Genomic DNA, 24,704 nt, shown 5'->3' with positions numbered 1-24,704 from the left:
GGCACAAGGAAAAGGTACAGGGACGACAATCAGGGCAGACAGCAGCAGTTTGTTGTAGACGAGTCCCCCTCCCCACCCCCACCCTCGGCTTAATATCTTAACAGGATGCTATTTGGTGTGCGCCACAGTCCCTCTCAGTGCCACGTATGCAGACATTCTCACTATGGAATCGAGCCCCCAACATTGGCAGCATTAGCTTACATGTCCTACACATTGTGTGATACAGGACCATGATTTGATTTGATTGATTTTCACGATACCTCAGGGGTGCAGCAAGAGTGTAGGTAACATGTAAAAGTATAGGACTTCAACACTAGCTACATGCATAAAAACTGAAGAGGTAAGGGGGCAGCGAGGGGGTTCACTCAGACCGCTGTGGGTCTGGGTTAGAGCAGAACCACAGGGAAAGGAGGAAATACTCAAATCAGAAGAGCGATAGCAGACGCCCTGAGGTGCAACAGGAGCGAACGGATCAACAGATCGTGAAGAGATTGTTGCTTCAGACCGGTCTCGGGCTATATCACTTGTGACCCACAGTGGTAAAATCACTGCTGACGTGGATATGAAGAGGAGGGTGAGGTGGTAAATAGATGAGGGAAGAGCTGGGCTGGAAGAGCAAAGGAGTGGTGGAAGTAAAGGATAACAAACGTTAGACAAGAAGCAAGAGGGAAAGAAGCAAAAGTCAGAAGCAGAGGAGAACGGAGAGAGATGGAATTAGATTTCAGTTCACTCAGTATCTCTGTACTGTATGGTAATTGGAGGGTGGTGGAGGTTTGAAATTACCTCCACAGTGTGATGAATCTTTTCTTCACACCTTCCTCTTGACTCAGGAATTAACTGAAACATCCATGTCCTAGTTCTGGTGATATATTCAAATAATATCAACCTTCTTTTTTTTTAAAACAATTAATCTACTGTGATTTTTTTTTCCTACTGTGATTAAATATAAATGTAGGGTGAGAAAAAATGTAAAGGTACTTAATTTTTCTCCCCTGAAAAGTCACTCTACCCTCGCTTCAGCAAAAAGACAAAATCATTTTCTTCTCTCTCTCCTCTCTAATTATTTTTATCCAGCCACTAATATCGTTTTCTTCTGTGGGTGCAAAAGCTGTGAGTAAAATTCATTTTCTGAACTGTATGAACTGAAAATTAATTCCTTCCCAGCTCAGGTAAACAGAGACAAGCACACAGAAAATATGACATTCATCACCATAAACCATGCAGGTTGTCAATTAGGATTCAACCTGTTTTCCCTCTGTTACGGCCTCTTCCTCTCTCTCTCTCTCCTTTGTTTTTGTTTTTTTTGGCGGTACTGATGAGCTGACGGGCATGTGCTCTATTGCACCATGAGCTGCTTTGTTGCGGGCGGTTTGACGCTGAGCTTCATGCTTGGGGCGGAGAGGTGGAAAGAACAAAAAAAAAACAAAAGAAAAAAAAACCCAAATACCTACACATACACAGTAAAACAATCTGAAGAACACACTTTTATATCTACACACACAGACATGGAAAAACCAATGTAAAAGGTGGAGTTTGATTGCACATACACCCTCACGCGTACACAGGCAAAAATAAAGTAGAAAACAGACGTAATCAGAAACTCACATACACCTACAGTAGATGAAGGCACTATTGCAAGCAAAGTCCAAGTACTATTTGTGACAGAAAACATCAACACCCTTTTCCCCCCAGTCCACTCCAAATCCAATTCCCTTGGGCTAGATGTTAGGGGTCAGGGGAAATATTTGAAGATACCCAGAAAGTGGTTGTTGAGTGGTTTTGATAAAGATCTTTGTGTTATTTGAGAGCATGCACGCGGCCACTTTATACTGTCTGTGTGAAATGAGACCAGCAGAAACAGCCGGACCTAGATGTACTGTAGGAAATAGCCTGGGCTTGGCGTGCTGTCATCTAACTTTCCTGCCCGTCTGTGTTGAAACAGGAAGAGAGGTGCTGATTCATATGTCCCTCACTCATCAACCTCATCTCCCCTGTATCCCGTGATTAGGATGTGAATATTTGACTGATTGCTCAATACACAGTGTCGGGTTGGTTCACAGTGCAGTGAACCACATTGTTATTTTACCACTTGTTATGTCCGCACCTCTCTCTGTCTGGCATTTCTTCATGTGGGATGTTGGTAAGTGAATAACAAGTGGCTGTGATAAGCCACTCGTGACCTTGACGACGTCCACATTTTTACTGTGTGAGCAGAGGAGTCAGAGGAGTGTGGTGAAGCAAAGTGAAAGAGAAGCCATTCCACTGCCGAGAAACAATCTAGCCCAAGGGTTAGACGCACGAACGAAAACACACACGCACACACATGCATGCATGCACACTCACACACGCACGCGCGCGCACACAAACAATCACTCATGCACTCACACTAACTGTTCCCCCTCCCCTTCCCCCAGGCAGCAGACAAGGCAGTACATTCAGGGTAACACAGAGTCAGTCCCTTCAGAAATCCATGGGATCCTCCTCGGCGAGGCCGTGATTGGCAATGGTCCTGCCTCCACCTTTAGATGAGATCCCCTCGCTTTCGGGTTTTGTCTGAGCGGGCGGCGTGAGCCCGGACCCCCCCTCGGGCGCGCCCCAGGGGTCGGCGGTGGTGGTGGTGGGCGGGTAGAAGTCGTCGTCGAAGCCGCAGAAGCCTTCGTCCACGCCCTGGTCGTAGCGCTGGTAGGTGGAGGCGTGCACCTCGTTCTCCCTGGCCGTGATCTCCAAGGTGCTGTGCCACATGCCATAGCCGAAGTAGATGAGCACACCTGAGGAGGGGGAGGAGGGGGAGGGGGACACATGCATTTATCGCAGTTAAAATTATCAATATATGAAAAGATAGAGCGTGTTTAGAGCTTGTGGCACAGTTTTAAAGGACAATACCGTCCAAATTCAACTCGGGGCTGTATTTTCCTAACATTTTAGGTCTAAAAGAAGGAATCTGAAGATTGAAGAAGTTTAATTGTTCCTGTTTTGTGGTAGTTGTGTCTGTCCCCGCATCGCCACGGCAGCGATGAATGGGAGCGGATGCAAGTTCCGCTGCTGTTTACATCCCTCAAAGACACATTTTTTTTCCACAGACAGCATCAGGTGACTACTCAAACATGCACCGAGAAGTTTGTTTACTTGAAGCAAGTCAAGAGTTGATATTCCTGTGTTTATGACACAAACGGGAGCTTCTGACTGCACATGAACGCACCGAGTGCGTCAACTTGGGTCTTGCGCGAGACTCAGCGAGACTTTGAATTAGATCTAGTTTTACAAACATGTTGGCTTGCTTGAAGTAAATAAACTTCTTGGTGCATGTTTGAGTCGCCATCTGACGCTGTCACAACTACCGCAAAACAGGAGCAATTAAACTGAAAATCTTCAGATTCCTTCTTTTAGACCTAAAATGTTAGGAAAATACAGCCCGACGTGAATTTGCCCGGAATTGTCCTTTAAGAGCTCAAATGGAACGAAGGAGTAAACTGAAGCGATTTAACAACAGTTCATCCCACTCTGAGTGAGTCAGAAGAACACAGCGATCCTACTCACACAGCAGAATAACACATAGATGTATACGAACAAAAACAGCTCTGCTTGGACACCGGGCTACATTAATTCTGCCTTTACATAAGCAGTAAAAAAAAAACACAGCAATGGGACTTGCATGATGAGCTGAGCTACAAAGTGCATGCACGTACACACAAGTACACACCCACTCAGACAAATACAGATGCACGGATAGATATGATGGAGAAAGGAAAATAGAAGTGAAATGAGACTTCCTAGTTCAAACAAACAAAGCGAGTAAGTGAGACACATGCTACAGTAGGTTTTACTGGCTCACTGAGCCAATAAGAAATGAGTCATTTTCAAGAGAAATGAAATTCATGACTCCATTGTTTTAAGATGAACTGAGGTGAGTCATTGTTTAAGCTCAAAACATGGTCAGTTCTTATCTGTCCAGGACGGGAGAGGAGATGTGAATCTAATGTCTTTGGCGTGAAAAGACACGAAGCAACAAAAAAAAAGAAAAAAGTTTTCCGTTTTTTTCTCTTACCCACAAAGCACCAGATTGAAAATCGTATCCAGGTGATGACGGACAGTTTGAGCATGAGGTAAATGTTGACCAGCATGGCCGAAGCAGGGACAAAGGGCACGCAGGGCGCCATGTAGGGCAGCCGCTTGGGGTTTTCAGGTTGCTGGAGGATTATAATGATGAGGAGGGCAATAAAGATGATGAAGAAGATTAATAGCAGCAAAGCCCACCAGCGACCCTCCCCGATACTGTTCGCTCCTGGAAGGGAAAAAAAAGAGAGAAAGATGTCATTAATTCCTCATTAAGGGATAGTTCACCCAAAATTAAATTTTTTTTTCAGGGGGTCTCGGCGTAGCAGTGCATGTCCATACAACGGTTGCAAATGGATACCAACTGTCTTTGTAACAAAAAGACACACCAAAAAACATCCAAATACCTCCATGCTGCTCGTATGTAATGTCCGTCTTGTATTGAAGCCCCGAAATGCGAAATTGTCCCGGAAAAAATTTAATAAGTCTATATTTCAAGCTTGTTTGTAGCGGAAGTTTCTCGAAGCTCCTCTTCCCGGTTCGTCAAATTTGGACGAACTGGGAAGAGGACAGACCCTGGTTCGTCCAAATTTGACGAACCGGGAAGAGGAGCTTCCGCTACAAACAAGCTTGAAATATAGACTTATTTAATTTTTTTCGGGACAATTTCGCATTTCGGGGCTTCAATACAAGACAGACATTACATACGAGCAGCATGGAGGTATTTGGATGTTTTTTGGTGTGTCTTTTTGTTCTGAAGACAGTTGGTATCCATTTGCAACCGTTATATGGACATGCACTGCTATGCTGAGACCCCCTGTAACTCAGAGAAGCCACGGATAACTCTGAAACTTCTCCCAGCCTTTAGTCGACATGAGGGTGAGTAGATAATGAGTGAAATTAAAATTTTGGGTGAACTATCCCTTTAAATACACTGTGAATTCCTGTGTGAATTCTCTCAATGTGATCTCACCAAAAATGATGAACGAGCAAAAAGCGAAGTTGATGATGAACAGCAGCAGCACACACACGGTCACAGTTTTGCCCGTGGCTGGAGTCGGCCGGTCCATCTTTCCTGGGAGACCCAGTCGGATCCTCAAGGTGTAGTAGCGCGGTCCGATCAGCTTCTTCAACCGCCGGGACATCCCGCTCTCCGACTCCTCCGCCTCGATGCCGGTGGACATATCCACCGTGCCGTAGTTCGGGTGGCTGGCGGTGTAGGCGGTTTTGTCTGGTTTGCCTATCAGCATCTCGTTGTCGCCCAGAGACGGCAGGTTTTTGGCTCCGCAGGTGTTTGTGGGCGGACCGCCGTACTCATCGGCCTCGCTGGTCGGAGAGCAGGCCTCCTTCTCGCACTCGGCCAGGACGCCTTCCTTCCTCTTGTTGTTCTGCTCCTCGGAGAGGAAGTTGACGAAGCCGTGGATGTCGCCCTCAGGTTGGTAACGTAGCAGGAGGACGCAGAGACTCACCTGACAACCAAGAGGGGAACATTTGGTTAAATCACTCACTTTACGTAGCCTACAGCAGCTGATTGGCTGTTAGGCATCTGTTATCATCCTGTCACATTCATACAAGTACAACCTGACAGACTCTCACCTATCTGATATTCCCATTGCGACAGTGTTTTCTGCTGCAGCGCCCACCTTCCCCACAACCTCCTGTTTATATATTAAACACTTTGTTGACTGTGCTGGAACCTACTGTTTATTTATATGTTTAGAGCTATTGCAGCATAATTCATGTGCTGGGGGGGATTAGTTTCCCCAGTAAAATCCCTCGTGTTGTGTGTTCTCCCTCAAAAAGCAGAGCCTTTCTAATCTATAAATTTAAATATATTTTTTATTTATTTTATTTTATTTAAACCTTTATTTTAACTCGTCACTGAGGTTTCCCAATTACAGGGACGACGAGTTTACAAGCAGCAACAGAGCATAGATACAATGACATTGAAAAACAATTGCAGGACGATTTACAAAAGCATATGTTTAAAATCAGCAAGAGAGGGAATATTCTCCAGCCATAAAGCATGTTGGAGAATATTCCATGTAACCATCCACATTAAACAGCACACAATGTCTCAAACTGCAGAAGAACTCATTAGGTGTACTGTACATTGTGTGCATAGGCTGTCCTGTATGCGATCAGGTTAAAAACAACTCTGAATTAATCTGAGCTAAATATAGTGAGTGGGCAGCAGCAGCACCCTGGAAGTTCCCATATGGTCCATACGTATGTGTGGGCCGTCGTTATCTAGCGCTCACCAGGGTGTAGGCCAGCAGGGTTCCTATGGACATCATCTCTATGAGGTCTCTGAGGCTGACCAGGAGGGACAGCAGGGCGGCCAGGAAGCCCGACACCACACAGGCAACAGCAGGGGTCTCAGTGTAGGAAGACACACTGGCCAGGAACCTAAACACATACACACACACACACACACACACACACATATGCACACGAATATGAGTAGGTTGCGAAACATTCATGAGTCATCAAGACTGATATGAAGGTTCAGAAAGTCTCCGGTATATAACTGCGTGCACTGACTTGAACAGCAGGCCGTCCCCTGCCATGGCGTAGATGACCCTGGGCATGGGGAACAGAGACCCCAGCAAGGAGACGGTGAGTCCAGCTATGGAGCCGACAGCAACGATGTACTTCGCAAACATGCAGCCGTGGGCGGCAAACATCTCCATGAGTGGGGCGTCGGCGTCGATCTCATTGTACGGAACCATCAGAGTCAGGATCACAGAAACCTGGATGGAAGAGGAGTGAACAGCAACAGTATTGGAATGGACTACCTCCTTCATTAAGATCCATTTCTTCTTATCCACTTTTTAAAAAGCAGCTAAAAATACATCTCAACTTCTCTTGAATTTCCCGCTCTCTTCATATCCCACATCCTTACTCTGTCTTTTTATGATTTCAATTAATTTATTTTTTTGTACCTTTATCTCTCCATTTTTTCTTATTTTTGTTCATTTTGCTCATATAACGTTGATTATGTATGCACTTTATCTCCTTTATTTTCTATGTTTATTTGTTAGCCATAGAAATTTGTCTTGTTGTAATTTGTTTTAGGGGTGGAATTTATGCACAAGCCAATCGGCTTCGTTCCCTCCATGCACCACTGAATTTAAATGTGTGCTAAATAAATAAACCTAAACCTAAACCTATTCACTCAATTAAGGGAAAAAGAAAAAAATCAGTCTTGACATTCAAAATGAAATAGAGAGCAATTAGCGCCCAGCAAAGCTATGAAATAGATATGGCTGTGAGATTGTTTTTTAATTGCTGTCTCTAAGATTGAATGACATATCACAAAAAATGGGAATTTGAACATGAATAAATCCATAAGAACTGGGAAAATTTAATGATGAAGATAATGTAATATGATTTTAACTTTCAGAACAGCTACTACTGTAAACACTAAAAAGCCCTTGAGAGGAGACTGTTTCCTCAGAATGATGCAACTGCATAAACATTGAAATTGTCACACTCACACAACCTAGCTGCATGTGTGTGTGTGTGTGTTTGCATGTGTGTGTGTGTGTGTGTGTGTGTGTGTGTGTGTGTGTGTGTGTGTGTGTGTGTGTGTGTGTGTGTGTGTGTGTGTGTGTGTGTGTGTGTGTGTGTGTGTGTGTGTGTGTGTGTTTGCATGTGTGTGTGCATTTTTGATCCTCGCGTCTGACGTGTGAAATCATGCAGGGCCATCTGTCACAGATACCGTGCTGCAAAAGAGGGATTTGCGTGAACAGATTACAGACAGAGAGCAGAATAATAAAAAGACCAACCCTCACAGAGAGGAGGATGGAGGGATCAGTTTCTCCCTCGTAGCCCGGTGACCTTTAACCCTTCGTCCGTTTGCGGCACTGGCTCACTGACAGTGTGTGTGAAATTTAAAGGGGACTGTACACTACGTACTCTGGAGGGAATCCTCCAACAAATCCTGGTTAGATGTCTTTGTTTGAGAGGGCAGAGCTGATGCTACTGCCCGGTTTAGCTCACTTTGAGCTGGAGGTCAGCTCTGCACACATTCACGTGATTCCTCATTGTGAGTGAGGCGGTTTTCAGAGACATCATTTGACAGATTTCTCACCCTAATGCCCTTCCTGAGTGATTTCATACTTACGCCCACTGCTCTTAAGCAGGGACGCAATCATGAAAACGATCCTGGATCTTGACCTGCAGCTACAAGATCCTGATTGGAACGGAGAAGTTCGACTGATCAAATAAAGATGGAGATTAGGAGAAGCTGAATTGAGGAATGGATACCGAGGAATGGGCGCGACCGAGAGACACAGAAAAGAGAAAGACGAGGTTTTCAAAGAGAGTTCTGAAGTTGATGCAATCTTTGCCCCCCAGGCGATGCCGAAAAATTCTCTCTCCTGATAGGCCGCCTTTACGCGGTACCCATGGCAACAACCATCCAGCTCAAACGTGTCAAAGTAAGGAATCTGGTAGGTCTGCGCGAGCTGAATACGTAAAGATCAGAGATGAGATACACACTCGCGCAGTTGCAGTGCTCGGGGAAGGAAGCATATTGATGTTTGATCTTTCCAGCTCTCTGTAAGACGCCGCTGCTCGAACTTTGGGAAAAACACTTTCAGTCTGTGTTTGACAAGTGAGTCGACAAAAGAATAACAAATACTGAAGGCATCATAATGTCGACTTGTGACAAAAACTCTCTCACAAAAAGAGATTGAAAATTATCTCAGCATGGTGATTTCTCTAATTACATATAAAGATTTGTTTCAAAATGTGAGTGGGAAGCTGTGATTATGACCTACTGTCTTCTTCCTACAATCGATCTGATCATATTAATTTCATTTTGTAACATGCGTCAGTGAGCCAAGTCATTATTTCACCACAGTGCCGCACAGCAGTGATGCTTTGAGTAACATGATAAAGGTGCTTTGGAACCTTTAAATCTCCTCCAACTGCTTTTAGCTGTAAAATGGGAAGTAAATGACGCATTTACTGTAGTGTTACTACTTCTGCACACAGAGTGTCCACAGTGTCAAAGGTGACTCACAGAGACGTAGGCAGTGAGGCAGGTGATGAGTGAGGCAGTGATGGCATAGGGGATGGAGGTGTTGGGGCTCTTGGCCTCCTCTCCTGTTGTAGCAATGATGTCAAACCCGATGAAGGCGTAGAAGCAGGTGGCAGCTCCTTGCATCACCTGTGACAGAGAAGAACCAAGAGGAATGATGGGAAATGTTGTTTTTTCTTTATGTATTATAGATTGTTTGCGACTTGTCTGCACGTATGTTTACATACCCCCGACCAGCCGAAGGGCAGGAATCTGCCCTCGTCCCAGTTCTCTCCGTTGACGAAGAACAGCCCGGCGATCATCATGAACACCCACACGATGAGGTTGATGACGTTCAGCACGTTGTTCAAGCCCACAGAGTTCTTCACTCCCAGAGCCACAATCACCGTCACTAGCAGAGCTATCAGCAGCGCCAGCAGGTCTGGGTACGACTGCTCGCCTTTACCTAGAGAGGACACACGTGAACAAATACATAGAAATAAATAGAAACACATAGACCGTCGTTATCCATTCACTCTAGTGGAAGGTGATGTGAAACTGCCCACCAAACGCTAACATGTAGCTGATCCACAGGCTGAAACTGAAACTTATAACCTATGACTGATTTAGTTGCATTAAGACAAGATTTTGTAATACACCCTGTGTGCTGCGTCTTCAGGCCAGTTTAGAGGCTATGCTAGCTGAAAAACGGGCCCAAAGCTAGCTGTTATGCATAAAAGTTATAAAAGTTATAAGATATTATAAACAGTGATGGGTAAAGGAATGGCATTTGAGGCTGAACTGTGCAGTGTTTCCTCTCCAGTGGTAATTTGAATGCTAATGTGGGCTATGTAGCAACAGCAAAAATACACAAATAGCTCATTCTCATCAACTAATTGTTTCCTGTATATTAAATTACATAAGCATTGCCCACAATCAACCAGAGCCAGAAGTGATGTCAGATTACTGTTAAATATTTGGCCTATGTTATTTACAAATTAGCTAAATAATGAGCCAATCATTAGAAACATACACTCTTGACTTAAAAAACAAAAGCCGTAAAATATTTACTTGCCGATATGGCATGGTGTTTGCAACAACAGGAAGCATAATGGGCACATGGATAATTTTAGCATTTGGTTTTAATTAGCTGACTATCAGACCACAACTGGGCTATTTTCTTGTGTAAAACATCAAAGGGGGGGTTTCTAAATTTGTTTAACTTTCCTGGCAATGCCACAGTTGGAAACACATTAATATCTGACTATTTTTGACACGTAGCTAAGCAGCCAATCACAGCAGGCTACACTATTACAGTCAATTACTCAATAAGATGCACCCTGTCACTCAGCACAGTTCGCTAATTTATCGATAATTTCTATATAAATCAACGCAACAGCATGCATATCACACTGGAAGCTCTCTGTGTGTGTTTTGGAAACTAATGACATGTATTTTCTGCTAAATTCCACATTTCCACAGGGGTGTGGAGAAACAGCCGCTTTGCCTCAGCAGGAAAAGGAAACAGTAACTTTCCATTATGGTGTGGAACAGCTGGCCGCTGTCCCTGTCACGTGACCATTACCACACCTTTTCTCGGTGTCCAACAGGAAGCGACTGTCAGGGCAGAATCATCCAGATAGGAACACAGTTGGCACACACATCAGATATAGTATTACAACAGATTAGCGGGCATTCCCTCATGGCGTTGTTCATGACATGGGAAACTATGCTGCATGAATCATTTAGAATAGCCAAGATGTTATTTTCCAGAATGACATGATCTTCAAGATAATCAGGGAAACATCATTTAGATGCTCACTGGAAGAAGAAAAAAAATCTCTAGCGTGGGTTGGATGGTTTCCCAGATGGTGTTTGTTTCACATTTATTTCACAAGAATTTGAAGGATGTGGTGCCACTCAAAACAGAGCAGCCCACTTTTCCACTGTCACAGTGGGTACAGATGACATTGTGCTTCTGTAATTCATGACTCGAAGGGACAATTACTAGCAACTAGAATTACCGCCCTGCGATTGTGTGTCACTGCCAACCAGTCAAGTTTCAGGAAAAATGGCCTGAATCTCTCCTTTCTGTTCCTGAGTTACAGCACTGAATTATGGCCAGAAGTAGAGTGTCACACTGAATAGAAGATGATATTTTCCTCATCATTTTATACATACAGATTTGTGAATTTAGTTCTATAATAATAATATAATAACGTTTATTTATATAGCACCTTACAACATCCGGAATGATGAACAAAGTGTTTTACACAACAGATACAAAGATAAAGAGAACACGGAAATGATAAAATACATGACAAATGACAAATGTAATTGGATATTAAAAGCCTTTCTAAATAAGTGAGTTTTAAGATTCGGCTTGAAGAGCGCCAGGTCAGTAATAAAATACAATTCAGGGGGTAAGGAGTTCCACAATTTAGGGGCCGCTACCGAAAAGGCATGATCCCCCCACTGTTTAAACTTTTAGAAAGGAACCTCCAACAGGGGATGTTCTGAGGACTGGAGAGATCTACAGTGTCGTTGAAGCTAGATACACTGGAGCAAGACTGTGGATAGCTTTAAAAACAAACATTTAAAGTTTAAAAATGATCCTGAATTTGACCAGGGGCCATTGCAGTGAGAGAAGAACAGGAGTGATGTGACTGGAGGCAGGAGAGAGAAGATTGCTTGACTCCAATGTGACTTTATGTGACTTTATTTTCAAAGGGTAGCCCCTTGAGATAAAATGTACAGTGAATTACAATAATCTAACCTGGAACTGCACCATTTCAAGATCATTCCTGCTGAGGAAGGGCTTAACCAAAGACATAGCAGAAAAAAGCTGTCAATCTGCTGATCAAGTGCTAGTTATCACAGAGTTGACCTGATCTTATGAGTTCATCCTTGAGTGAACATGTGTCACATTTGAAAGGATTCCCTCAAGATGTTCCTGAGATATTGTGCTGACAAGAACATAAAGGAGGGGAAAAAATGAGTAAAATCACTAATTTAGTGCAATCAAACTAATTTAAAAATAGCTTAATGAGAAGATGTACACTATATATTTATTATTCCTGTTGAATTTACTATGTATTTGCTATTTCCAAATAATATGAGGACATTTTTTAAATTATCCTTACAGTTTCCTCACATGCTGACTTTCTATTACATAACAGCATGGCTTCCTCAGGACTCCCCCTACTGTATCACTGACGGGCACACACATCCTCGCTCCACTCACCTAAGCCATTGAGCGTCCCGATGTGTGAAATCATGAAGTTGCTGATGCTGTGATTGGCCAGCGAGTCGGCCATGCTGCTGAGAGCTGACGCCCCCGCCGCCGTGCCGATCAGATACTCCAGAATTAAGTTCCAGCCGATGAAAAACGCCACGCACTCGCCCACCGTCACGTAGCTGTATGTGTAGGCCGAACCTGTGGTCTTAGGCACACGCACGCCGAACTCTGCATAACACACTCCTGTGGGACAGTAGGAGGAGAGAGTTAAATACACACACATACTGTACATGCAGACACACATATCAGATTTGAAGGGTATTGATAGGAACATTAAGGTGGTATTAAGAGATCACTTGAGTGCCTCTTATATTAGAGCTTTGCCCGTACAATGTCTTTGCCCTTGTAATAATTGCATGGTTATTAAAAGGCTCTTCCTATAAATCATATCAGTGTAATGGTGATAAGACTGACAGTAACCTCTAGGCTGTGTCATATTATATGTTAAAGTCAGTCTAGCGTGTGTATGTGAGAGTGAGAGACAGTGAGAAATTTAAGATTTAAGACCAGAAGAGAGTCAGGAAATGCATGTGTGTGTACTGTATCTGCATATTGCTCCAGTCTGACCTGACAGTATCGAGGCCACGGCGGCGATAATGAAGGACACGATGACCCCAGGACCGGCCATCTCCTTGGCAACCAGCCCAGAGACCACGTACATCCCCGTCCCGACACAGCTGCCCACACCCAGCGACACCAGGTCCACCGTGGACAACACCCGGGCCAGTCGGGTCCCGTGGGCGCTGGTTCCTGTCATGCCTGAATCCAACATGGACTCCACAGGTTTGGTCCTCAGGACGCGGGACGCAAAGGTGTTAAATGTCGAGCGCCATTGTACCCGGCGAGGGTCCAGCTTTCCTGCCAGGCCGCTCATACTGAGGGCTAAAGGTCAAGAGTGAGTCTAAGGGAAGAATTTCAACAGGAAGAGTGGGAAGATGCTGATTCTTTTTCTTCCTTTTGTTTTTTTCACAGTTCTCTTCAGTGAGCGATTGTGTGGAGCACAGAGCAGGAGAGTTTACACATAATCCAAATGATTGAAGAAGTTCTCGCCGCCGATGCCTCTGCTACCTCTCTCTGTTATCCCGGTTTAGTGGAATACCATCTCAATTTTTTCTCCACATGGCGAGAGAGAGTTATCTGAAAAACAAAAAAAGTGGGATGATTTATTTTTACAGCAAGGCACAGCACATTGCTTTCTATTATTTCATCTTAGACAATGCTTATTCTTGAGTGCACACGCCAGGAGACGAGAGCCCAACGGTGGAGATGTATTACACATTCTTGCATAAATGAAGCGCACCTGGATGAGGAAGCAGCTAATTAGCAGACCTCTCCCCATTGCCTTGTTGCTATAGTAGCCAAGCTCATGAGTGATGGCAGTGCACCAAAGCCCTTTCTCCTGCTTGTAAGAGAGAAAGGCCAATGTGTGTAAGGTTCATAACCTCTTCCATATTGTCTAATGTTTCAAAGGCCAAAACTCTTAATGAAGGCCCTAGCTTGTTGACTCCAATAGAGAGAAATCTATTTCATGTGAAAGCTACAAGTTTTTTTTTTGCAGATGAAGATTGTGCATAAACACTGATTAAATTAGAGGCTGTAAATTACACAAATATTATCTGAAATCTGTGTACTGCTAAATTAAATTAACAACCAAAGACTGAGGAAAAAAAACAGAGATTAAAATGATAATTAGCTTGTAATTTGTCTGTAACTAGACTAAACTAATAGATGTCAAAAATAATAATGGGCTGGAATGTATTTATAATTTGTATACCTAGTTTATTATTATACTACTATATATATTTATAATGTAATTACTGGATTAATTCATGGGGATTATCTAAAGCGCCCCGCTGGCACAAATTCTCCCACAGTAGGTTATACATAATAAACTCAGTTGTACTAACATGAATGAATGTGTGTGTACTGTATGTATCATTCACAGGAGCCACTTTCTTCTATGTTGAGTGGTTTATTTTTCATCTTTGAGGACTTTTGAGGACTTTCTAAAGTATTTTTTTCCACTGACTTTATTGCTTCAACTTTTATTCAATAAAGCATCTGACGCATCACTAAGTATAATTCTACCGTGGCAATACAAAACAAAAAAAGAAAACATTCAATTGTTTTGCATCTGAAAAACACGTGTGCGGTACAGCGGACAACAAAAGAAAAAATGTGAACGGAAGCAGTGAATCAAACAGTTACAATTATGTGTCAAATGAAGTGGCTTTATTACTCTTTTCTACAGCTTTTCAATCAGACCTCTGACGTCAGACGAGTAACAGAGTGATAAGAGATGCTGCTGAAAGGAGGACGTTATTGTCACCAAATGTTGCCAGGTCCACCTCTCCTCTCCCTCTTTTCTCTTTTAACATAAGCGAACCAACACGCACTATTCATCCACTCTGAACAAGTGCAAGTTGCTGAACAAACACACACACACACACACTCTCACATACTGCACACTCACAATTGCCTCTCAGCTATAATATGAGACACTACGATGATGACTGCAATTACCCGGCTGTTTAACCAGAGTGGGCCGGTTCTCCTATTGTCACTGCACTTAGCGAGACTATGAGCAAGTGCAGTGGCAGAAAAAGCTCAAAGGGGATTTAATTTGTATGTGATGGTGAGTGCTGGTTGTGGAGGGGGCTCTTAACCCATCACACGGCCGACTCACATGTACTGATTTGTGATTATACTCTAATAAAATAAAATCTCACAGTTTGCTCGCCAAGAAATGCAAAATGTGTAACGTGAAACTGATCCGAGCGCACAGTGGCGCAGGTACACGGAGCAGAGGGTGTGTTATTATCGATGTATTCAATGAAGGCTTTTTGATTGTATCATCTCAGAGGGAGAAGGAGCCTGACACAGCTCATACAATATGCAAGCTCTGCAAGATGCAGGTCAAGTATTTTGGGAGTCCTACAAATGCCAGGGCTCCACATCATTATACAATCACCCAGAGACCCATAGCTAGACAGTATAGGGGGAAAAAGTGATGATAATTCTAGGGGCCCAGCGCCCAGTAGGGCCCACAAAAAACCCCAGTAGTCTAATCTTTGTATGACTGAATTATTCTGCAGAAGACCCTACTCATAGTAATGCTGCATTAGCATCAAAACAAAGTAGGCTAAATAAAAAATTATAATACATACGTAGTCTAAGAAAAAAAGTGGAAAAGTCAGGGGCCCACTTTAGTATTCTTCCAGGGCCCCCAGAATTCCTAGCAACGGCCCTGCAGCAGAGACTCATCACTGGATTAAATTGTGAAATTCCCAGAGATGCTCACAAGTGTGCTTCTGTTTAATTCAGCAGCATAAACTCTATAATGATACCACAGTCTCTCATGTTTGACAATTAGTCCAATAGGAATTTCAATCATACACTTCTTGTTTAGTTACAGTAGATACAATTACACGCATGCTGTTTAAAACTCAAGCACCCACACAGTCACACACACACACACACCGCACTGGTTAACTCTTTCTCCTGTGACTGCAGCATTAGAGTGTGTGTGTGTGTGTGTGTGTGTGTGTGTGTGTGTGTGTGTGTGTGTGTGTGTGTGTGTGTGTGTGTGTGTGTGTATGACCAGACTAAAAAACAGCCAATCTGTTTTTTTCCTTCTAGCACTGGGCTTTGATCATTCTGCTGGGCTTTGTCAATAACTCTGTGTGTGTGTTAGAGTATGCATACATAGTTTGACTAGCTTTAATTGACGACCGTGATACGTGCACACGGATCCAATCACGCTGCAAAACTCATCAACTGCACGCACACACAGGCACGCACCCCGACAGCCTTTTCATCACCGCACCGCATATCACAAATCAAAAACATCTGTGCTTCATTGTTACACTTTAATATTCTCTGGCTAGTTTCATTGATAGCAATCGCCACCTGTTCTGTGTTGAGTGCGCACTATTTGAACAGTGGTAGATCAACAAAACAGAGCTGAACAAAGCAACGTGGCAGCAGGTGTCCCATCTGCTCTGCTGCACTATGCTAAAAAAAAAAAAAAAAAAAAAAACCTGACTTCAGTTTATTAACAGCACTTCCTGGAATAAAGGTTAGCTGGAGCGCATTTAACCTTTGTGGAAGCTGAGCTTGTGTGACACAAAGATGTGATTCTGGGTAAACAACAAATGTCAACAACATTACAGTTTTATCTGTCCTGTGACTGATGTTTATATGGAACTTAGCGTAACTTTTATGGTTTTACAAGTAGAAGCACAATCTGAAAATTAATTAAACAAGTCAATACAATTAACAGAGACAGCAATGACAGTAGCAGAGAAGTATCTAAATGTTTTAGAGGAAAACAGGACTTGTTTTCTTTATTTAAATCCAAATCTCAGTCTCTTCCAGAGTCTCATTTTGATCCGAACTTCATTCTGATGCCAAGATAATCTAAAAAGACTTGAAACAGCTAGCCTAGCGTCTCCCTGGAGTCTTCAAGTCGAATCATCACAAAGTTTACTGCAGGGAGTCGTCTCTTCAGCCATTTCTCAGCTAATCTTCAGTGAAGAACTAGCTAAAGCAGTTTGCTGCCAAAGTGCATTACTGTAGCGCAAGTGACAACAAGCCTGGAACAAAAGACGCCGTCTCTAAAATTGATCTTTTCAAGTATGGCAAGACAGTTGTTTGCTTCCAGTCTTTATACTGAGATAAAACTCTCCAGATATAAGTGTATTCCCCAAAATGTCAACCTGTTCCTATACTTTCTATGGTTTCTGATTACTACTGTCTATGAGAGAAAGAAAAATGTCTTGCCACTTCTCCAATAGCGACATTTCCCTGGTGCACCGTCCCCTGACTCTGAGAAGTAGACAGAGACAGCTGCTCTCCTCAGCCTTTTGCAGAGCACAAACTCAAGTGCCGATGCGAGCTACTGAATTATCTACAGTAATAGAGTGTGGGCGTGAGCAATACATTTTATATTTATCTAAACTTCTAGCAGTGGAAGCGCTCATATTACACTCATCATTTCATCACAAGCAAGCCGCAGAAAGAATGAGTGTAAATGTGAACAAATCAGCATGGAGGGAGAAAATCACAGAGATTTGAACTGCCGTCATCTCCCGCAGCGTGTAAGCAACACACCGCCGATGTGTTTACAGCTGCCCCGTTTCGTGTAATAGAATTTCGAACAAGACCTTTCCTTCGATATCGTAGCTCTAAAACAAACTACCATTATCTGCTCAGCCAGGGTGCTGAGATCAATAGTTGAATCCTTGTCACCCCCCTGTCGTAACTGTCACCACCACCTCTATCATCTTAGCGTTAGTGTGTTTCCTCTCCAGATAAGAGAGCTGTCAGAGGATCCATTCTTATGTCTAATCAGCTATGACTAAGCCGGTCTCTGTGTCCGCCCCTGCCCGTGTCTGAATTACTGCTTGAATAACCTGATTGAGCTCTCATTGCCTTTCCAGTAAGAGCTACAGTGGCTTAATAAAGCTAAGAGCCCTTGTGATTCACTCAAAACCAACCTGGCAACCAACCATCATTGCGTGGCCTTGGTCCCTCCACAAAAAAAAAAACACCTGGCAACTGGCCCTGGCCCCGTTCTCATGGCCCACAGACAGAACAGGAAGGAGCCAGCTCATCATCGTTTGGCAGATTATCCTGAGTCAGGGAAATTTGTTGAACTTTATCAAGTTATTTTCCTCTGAATCTAGCTGATGTTTTGGCATGCTGCTGTTGAGGAAAAGCTTAATGGTAATAAAGTGGGTCTGTCTGTCTCGTCACCACTGGACAGATCGGCACAAAACTTCCTTCAGACATTCACAGTCAGCAGGTGATGATGACTGATTTATGTAGCATCAACATGACCATGTGAGTGTAGAGTCGCAACTCATACTGGGAGCAAAGGAGGTCAAAGGGAAATGTTGCATAACCAGCCAAGAAAGATAGAAACCGTATATAGATACATAGATAGACAGTGCACTTCAGCGTCTCAGTGTAAATGTTTATGAGCCCAGTCTGGTGCTCAGAGCACGATGCAGTCTACAGTTAATCTTTCAAACACAATAATGCATTAGCTACTATCAATCACAATCACTTACAGTTTGTCAGTGCATCTTATCACTGCCACTTCCGTTTCTGCAGGCCTCATTAAACCTGGTCCAATAGGAAACAAATTTGTTTTCTAAAACCAAAACTCAATTTGATATACAGATCTATTTACATACAATTTCCCCAAAAGCCACATTCACAGGATCCACTCCAATCCTACACCCAGTTGAGCAGTCCTACAGATATCGGCAGTAATTGGAGGGTTATAAAGTGGAGAAGTTGGTGTCCTAAATTCATTTTCTTCTGCTCGACTGACTTTGGCGACGGTCTGGCTGATTCCATGGCTTGCCCGACCGGCTACAGTATCCATGTATGACAGGTCTAATGAATCTGATTTCTCATTTGACACAAAAGAGAAATCGCCGCCTGCCAGGTTGATTTCGCCCCATCAGTCACACCCCGACTATCCCCGTCCGTCTGAACCATTCGGGGACTGATTTTTAAATTAGAACTGCGATGTTCCCATCAGTTTCACTAAGCAGGCTGCTGGACTGGCTCAATGATTTTCTGGCAGATTCTTGGTGTGATTTACTGATGTTAACCTCTCTGTCTACATGCTATAATTGACCAGTGGAGTGATGGTTGTGCACCAGTGTGCCCTTCTGGAATGGTTTAGTAAATCAAGTTGATGATGAGCTGTGGGTTTTTTTTTTATAAGAGCTTCATAAAGAACAGAAAAATAGGTTTCAATTACTGATATTCAAAGTCATTATTTAACTACATACAGTATCATTGCAAATCCAGATTTTTAAAAACTGAACTTAAAAAAAAACATGTTAGACGGTGGTAAATAAAACACACTAGAAAGCTTAAAGCTTATGTTGAGGGTCTTTGGAGACTTAATCCCTCAGTGACACTGGAGGTCCAAATCTAGGCGTGTCTTTCCGATCCACATGCACTGATTTAATTTTCTTCTTATCTGCGGCCGCTAATCCGCTGTTTATTACAGACACAAGGCGTTTCACTTCACCTTGTTGGACGATGACACTCATAGAGTAGGTGACAAGAAGCAGCCATCCGGCAAAGAGTAAACAAGTGCACTGTAAAACAATAACTCGGGTATCATTACCCCAGGAAGGACATCATGACTTTGTTTAACTTTAATTTCAGTTTTTTCAAGTCTCCATACAAAGTGTTTAGGAGCCAGTTAATTAGTTAGTAGTTCTTCTAACATCTTATATACTGTAGCTACTGTATGTTCTGATATCTTAATCATTGTCACTATATGAAAGTGGATGATATTAAGGTTATAGTTATATTATGTACCAACACCAAGGTACACACCCTGCATTAATATCATTTACAACAGCCAGTGCTGTAAACAAGTGTCCATGTGTGTCCAAGTGACCATGTTGTATTTGTGCTGATGAGCATAAACCATCAAATTAGTCATGGTCCAGCCTGAGATGTAGATCAGTGTTATGGTCTACCTCACTTTCCTTTCCCTCCCTGACTTGTAAATACACCACTTTATTCATGATAAAATGAAACACAAGTCAAAATTAAGGCAGTCGAAGCAGATTGTACACAAATGCTCTTGGAACTTGAAATATGGCCGCCACACAGGGCTAAGCAATCAGTCTGCCAGTAGCTGAAATTGGTCAAAAACACATTCAATTGGGTCCAACACCGAAGTAAACAAACAGGCAAAAAAAAAAACTGCAAAAAAAGTGGTGCTGAATTGAAATCAACTCTAAAACAACCCTAAATGTGCAGTAAAATATAAACTGGAAGTGACTGGCTTCATACTATCCAGCATTCCTATCCATTTAGTCTCATGTGTCACTGGCAAATACAATTGGAACTGGTAGTAGACTAGAATAAACACAAACAGGGAAGTCTCTCTGCTTCACTTAGTTGGCTGTCTGACCTGTTTACTCATTTACTCACTGACTGACTCACTTTTTTTGGCTTAACTTATGGGATGTGACTATTCAGCTTTAAAGCAGATATCAGTGGAATGTTTTTGTTAATATAAGTCCTAAATAGTCCTATTTTCCGTCAGCAATCACTTACATGAAGTGTTTCAGCCTAAACACGAGTCTCTCCGTCACTCTGCTCTGCTGTAACCCGAGGAGAAAATTTTCCTTGTGGGATACAAGTGTTATCCAATGAGGAGAGAGAACGGCATGAAGGGCTGTGTGTGCAGCCAAGGGATGCGCGTGAATGTGGTGACGTAGCACGAGGACCAATTGATGCCTGACAAGGGCGGGGGCTGCTAACTCATGGTGCGTTCAAAGAAACTCGTACTTTGTGTTTTTCCTTCCTGTGAAGTCATACCAGTTCGATCTGGTACGAGTTCACGGGTCGGAAGTTACGAGTGGCCGTTATAGGGAACTTTCACAGACAACAGGATGGTAAAAACACGAGCTACGGGTTACCTGGAACGCTACCAAGTCGTAGTTGTGACTTGAAGCTGTAACTTACGGTTTCAAAAGCCTGCCTTGAACGCAGCATTAGCCGAAACGGCCGTGAAGCTGATATCTGCTTTAAGCTCAGCCATATTGATCTTTAAGAAACAGATAAAACAATACTATTTCATTTGTGCAGTTCAAAAGTTTCCAAGTTGGAAACTGTTGGCTCCGTCTCCAGAGACAGGGTCAGACAAACAGACAAATTCTGCATAATCTGACCTGTCAGTCGGCCTGGTTCACACACGGTTTGAGCTGCTGCATCCCCATCTCTCTGGGCCTTATGCAGCACAGTGGGAGCCTGGAGCTTAAAGCACAACAAATCTGGCTCCAGACTGCAAGATAAATAAAACCAACGGTGTCACTCCCTCTGGCTCCGTGGTTAACCAGCCATATTGATGACATCTCTGTCTGTGTGGCCTTAAGCTTTTAATAAAAACAACAAAAAACAGACTCATTTCATGCACTTGTGGACTAACTTGAATAGACTTAACTTGGACTTATAAACGTCAACTGAATACATTTAGTCAGGAAGAAGACCTAAAACCTGGCCCTAAAACTGGCTCATTGATTCTGGTTCCAGTCTTCAGACTGCTGACTAATTCTTGGACAAGGGGCTCCTATACCATAAAATACTGTTGCCACTCGGAGCTAATGGAGAAGGGAAATATTGCCAAAACACATTTTCGCCTACAGTCTTTTATCTATTGATCCAATTTGCTAATCGCCATTACTGTTGCGGGCAGAGCAGCCCTTATAGGAGCCTATACAGTATCACGACATATTTTTCACTGATCATTTATAATAGGGAGACTCAAGGAAAATGCGCTTGTCATTGACCCTGAGAGCCACATACAGTATCCATCTCTTTTCCATCACTCTCTGTCCTGTCAGCTCTTTTCTCACAGCGGCTGCCAGGTGTTTGTCAGCTTATATAGCTTGCCAGCAAATGAGTGCAGCGCCTGTTGTGTGCAAACAGTTGACTGACAGTCGATGCTTCTTTTTATTTCATCGATCCCGCCTTCACCTGTTACTCTTTCTAAACTCTCCAGTGTATTTCCTCCCCTTCGCTCTCCGAATGCTCTGAATGTTTCTCTTTTTTCTTTTTCTCCTTTCTGTCTCCTCGGAGGCCAGCCTTGGATGCTTTACCATGGCAACAGAACGGATAGATTCCCTGAAGTATTGGTTTGTCCACCAACAAGTTTTTCAGTCCAACAACAACTTTGACTTTTACAGTAAGACTGTAGCATAAGGTTGGTTGCATATAGCTATGCTTACAGCAGAATATTTTCCTTCTATATATAAATAACTGAAAGGGTAGGGGAATACTGAAACATCAATATTTAATGGCATCACATGGGGATCCATTATCTAAAAGAAGAGAGCCATAGTAACCACTGTCAATTAAAGGTGTGTGTGGTAAGATTGATAGTTCTTGAAGAGGGTTTGTCTTAATGAGCATTGAAGTGAACAGATTTCATAATAAAAAAAAGAAAAAAACATGTTGAATTTCCAGTGAACAGAAGCTGCACTGCTGTCTTGACATCATGCCTGCTAGGTTTGAGCAATTATTATATGCAATGGAAAAATATTGTGGTTTTTTTCTGTGACTGTGCCCGGCTACATCCTTCTGGAGAATGTCAAGACACAAATACTGGGTTTGTTTACCTCTGCATCCTTACATTTCTCTTCGGTAAGGTTCGCTGAACACTGACGTGTGGGGAGCAATAATGGGGGCAAATCTTTGGAGACCAGCGTTCTTTTTTCTCATCAGTCAGCCTATGGTACATTGTGCATCTGCAAAATGATTGACCATGCTTGTCGGTGCCTCTGTCTGCTGTATTTATGTTTCCTTTCAAACAAAGCCTATGGCATTTCAAACTCAGAGCAGGAAGAGGCAAATACACCAATAGGCACGGAACTTTCTTCCATACCGTAGACAGCAAAAGAACAAACAAATTACAGGTATTATCATTCCATCTATCATAATTATCTGCTCTTTAGAAAAGATTATTTTTGTGGCTCAGATAAAATAGCTTAAATGTGACAGCATAGTCAGTCACTGACTATCAATATAATACAGTGAAGGTTAGTGCATCTTGTTTAGAAAGCGCTCAGCATGACAAGAGATGGAGGTTAATAAAAAAAATAAAGCATAATTACTGATATACTGTACCTATCGGGAAAATCCAGAGTCACAAATTTACAACAGAGATCTGATTACAATGTAATGATAATGATCATGGCTGCCCACCTCCCACACACTGGCCTTCCAGCCTCTTTCTATCTGTCTTCTCTCTCTCTCTTTCTGTCCTTTCGCTCTCTTTACCGCCTGTTGAACAAATAGCCAGAGGTGTGTGTGTGTGTGTGTGTGCACTGACAGAGACAAAAGGAAAGGATGCAATGTGTGCATGCATATGTGTGTCTGTGTGCATGAGGGTCTGATTAAATTAGCCTTTATGCGCAGGCAGGTTCACTGACGTCAGTGGTGAGCAGCGTCTGATGGAGAAAGGGTGGTGGGGGGGCCAGCCAGCCATTCATAAATATAAAGACTGATGATAATGTGTGTATGTGTGTGCATGTGTGTTTCTGCTGCATGAGTCACACCTATATTTTACAGTATGCGTTTACTAATGACATCATTGAAAATGTAGAGCATTCAGCAGAAAGCTTCGGTGTGTGATTCCTCAAAACAGGCAAGTAAAGATCGTATCTCTAAGTAAAACATCAGGTTCGTCTCTCATCTGTCTTGTCTCTATCTTGTATCTGATACACACACACACACACAAAAGGAGTCGCTCAACATCCATTATCCCTAATAAAGATGAATGAGGAGCCAGCAGCATTTCATAAACCCTGCACTTACACAGTTAAGGAGAGACTATGTGACTTCTAAAACCAGAAACAGAACCATTCATTCATTTGCAAATGGAAAATTGAATTCATGAGCATTAAAGACTGCTTCCCTTGTTCCATTCAATTCACTCTCAGGGTTTAGTCTGATATGACCGGTTAGCGCATGGTGACTAAAGCTAAATAATAAATAAATAAATAAAAAATATTGCTGTAAGCCTATGACAGATATTGCTGAGTCAGTTTACATGCTTCATAATCCTTCCCTCATTGTGATATTGTCAGGCTAAAAGCAAAAGTTACATTGGCCTGATCAAAAAGTGAAATCTGAGGATCTACTGTGTGAAATACAATATTTCTATTCACAGCTGCCACAGATAAACAAGCTTTGTTAATTCATCTTCATTCTCTGAAGGAACATACTGTACATGTTTTGGCGAAATTGCATTAAGCCAATCAACCACTCTGCCTCAAAGTGACGACGAGCTTTAACGTTGTCACGCTATTTGCGCCCAACTGTCACTGTTGACGTGCCCTTGAGCAAGGAACAAGTCGCTGCACCTCAAGCTGCTCCACTGGTGCGGCCCTGCATGAGAATCTGTGCCCTCTGATGTGAGACCCGCATGTCTTGGGTGTGTGTGTGTGTGTGAGTGAGTGTGTAAGCGTGAGGGATATGCAGGATGACAAGCTGCAGTTGCTAATTTGGTCAGTTACGTAATCTTCATGGTTCCACTTCTTGTTGTTGTTTTCACTCTCCCCATCATCATCATCATCATCATGGGAATCCACTGTTTTGGCTAAAACTGCTTTTTTAAAACAGGGAATTCTGGGAAATTCTGAATGTTCCTGAGTTGTTCTTTGGTACTACAAAAGAGGAACCACAATTCAAGCTTTTGAGACTGTAAATTGAAATCTAAAGCCACATTCATATCCCAATGCTAATAAAGTATCCATATAATGATATGTCTTCAAATCT

At 42.8% G+C, this 24,704-nt stretch overlaps 1 protein-coding gene across 1 annotated transcript; it reads right to left on the bottom strand.

Moving 5' to 3' along the window:
• Positions 1-2,460: 2,460 nt before the first annotated feature.
• On the bottom strand, positions 2,461-13,254 carry slc7a14a (solute carrier family 7 member 14a; the record flags this gene model as incomplete). The annotated part of the gene is made up of 9 exons (XM_083997845.1): positions 2,461-2,768; positions 4,046-4,282; positions 5,027-5,522; positions 6,315-6,462; positions 6,598-6,806; positions 9,086-9,232; positions 9,331-9,548; positions 12,327-12,563; positions 12,948-13,254. 9 exons carry the CDS (start codon positions 13,252-13,254, stop codon positions 2,461-2,463), a joined length of 2,307 nt encoding a protein of 768 aa, XP_083853971.1.
• Between the last annotated feature and the right edge of the window lie 11,450 nt (positions 13,255-24,704).

The sequence above is a fragment of the Trachurus trachurus genome, assembly GCF_905171665.1.
Source record: "Trachurus trachurus genome assembly, chromosome: 22".
Classification (NCBI taxonomy): Eukaryota; Metazoa; Chordata; class Actinopteri; order Carangiformes; family Carangidae; genus Trachurus; species Trachurus trachurus.
This window is presented reverse-complemented; position numbering and strand designations above follow the sequence as displayed.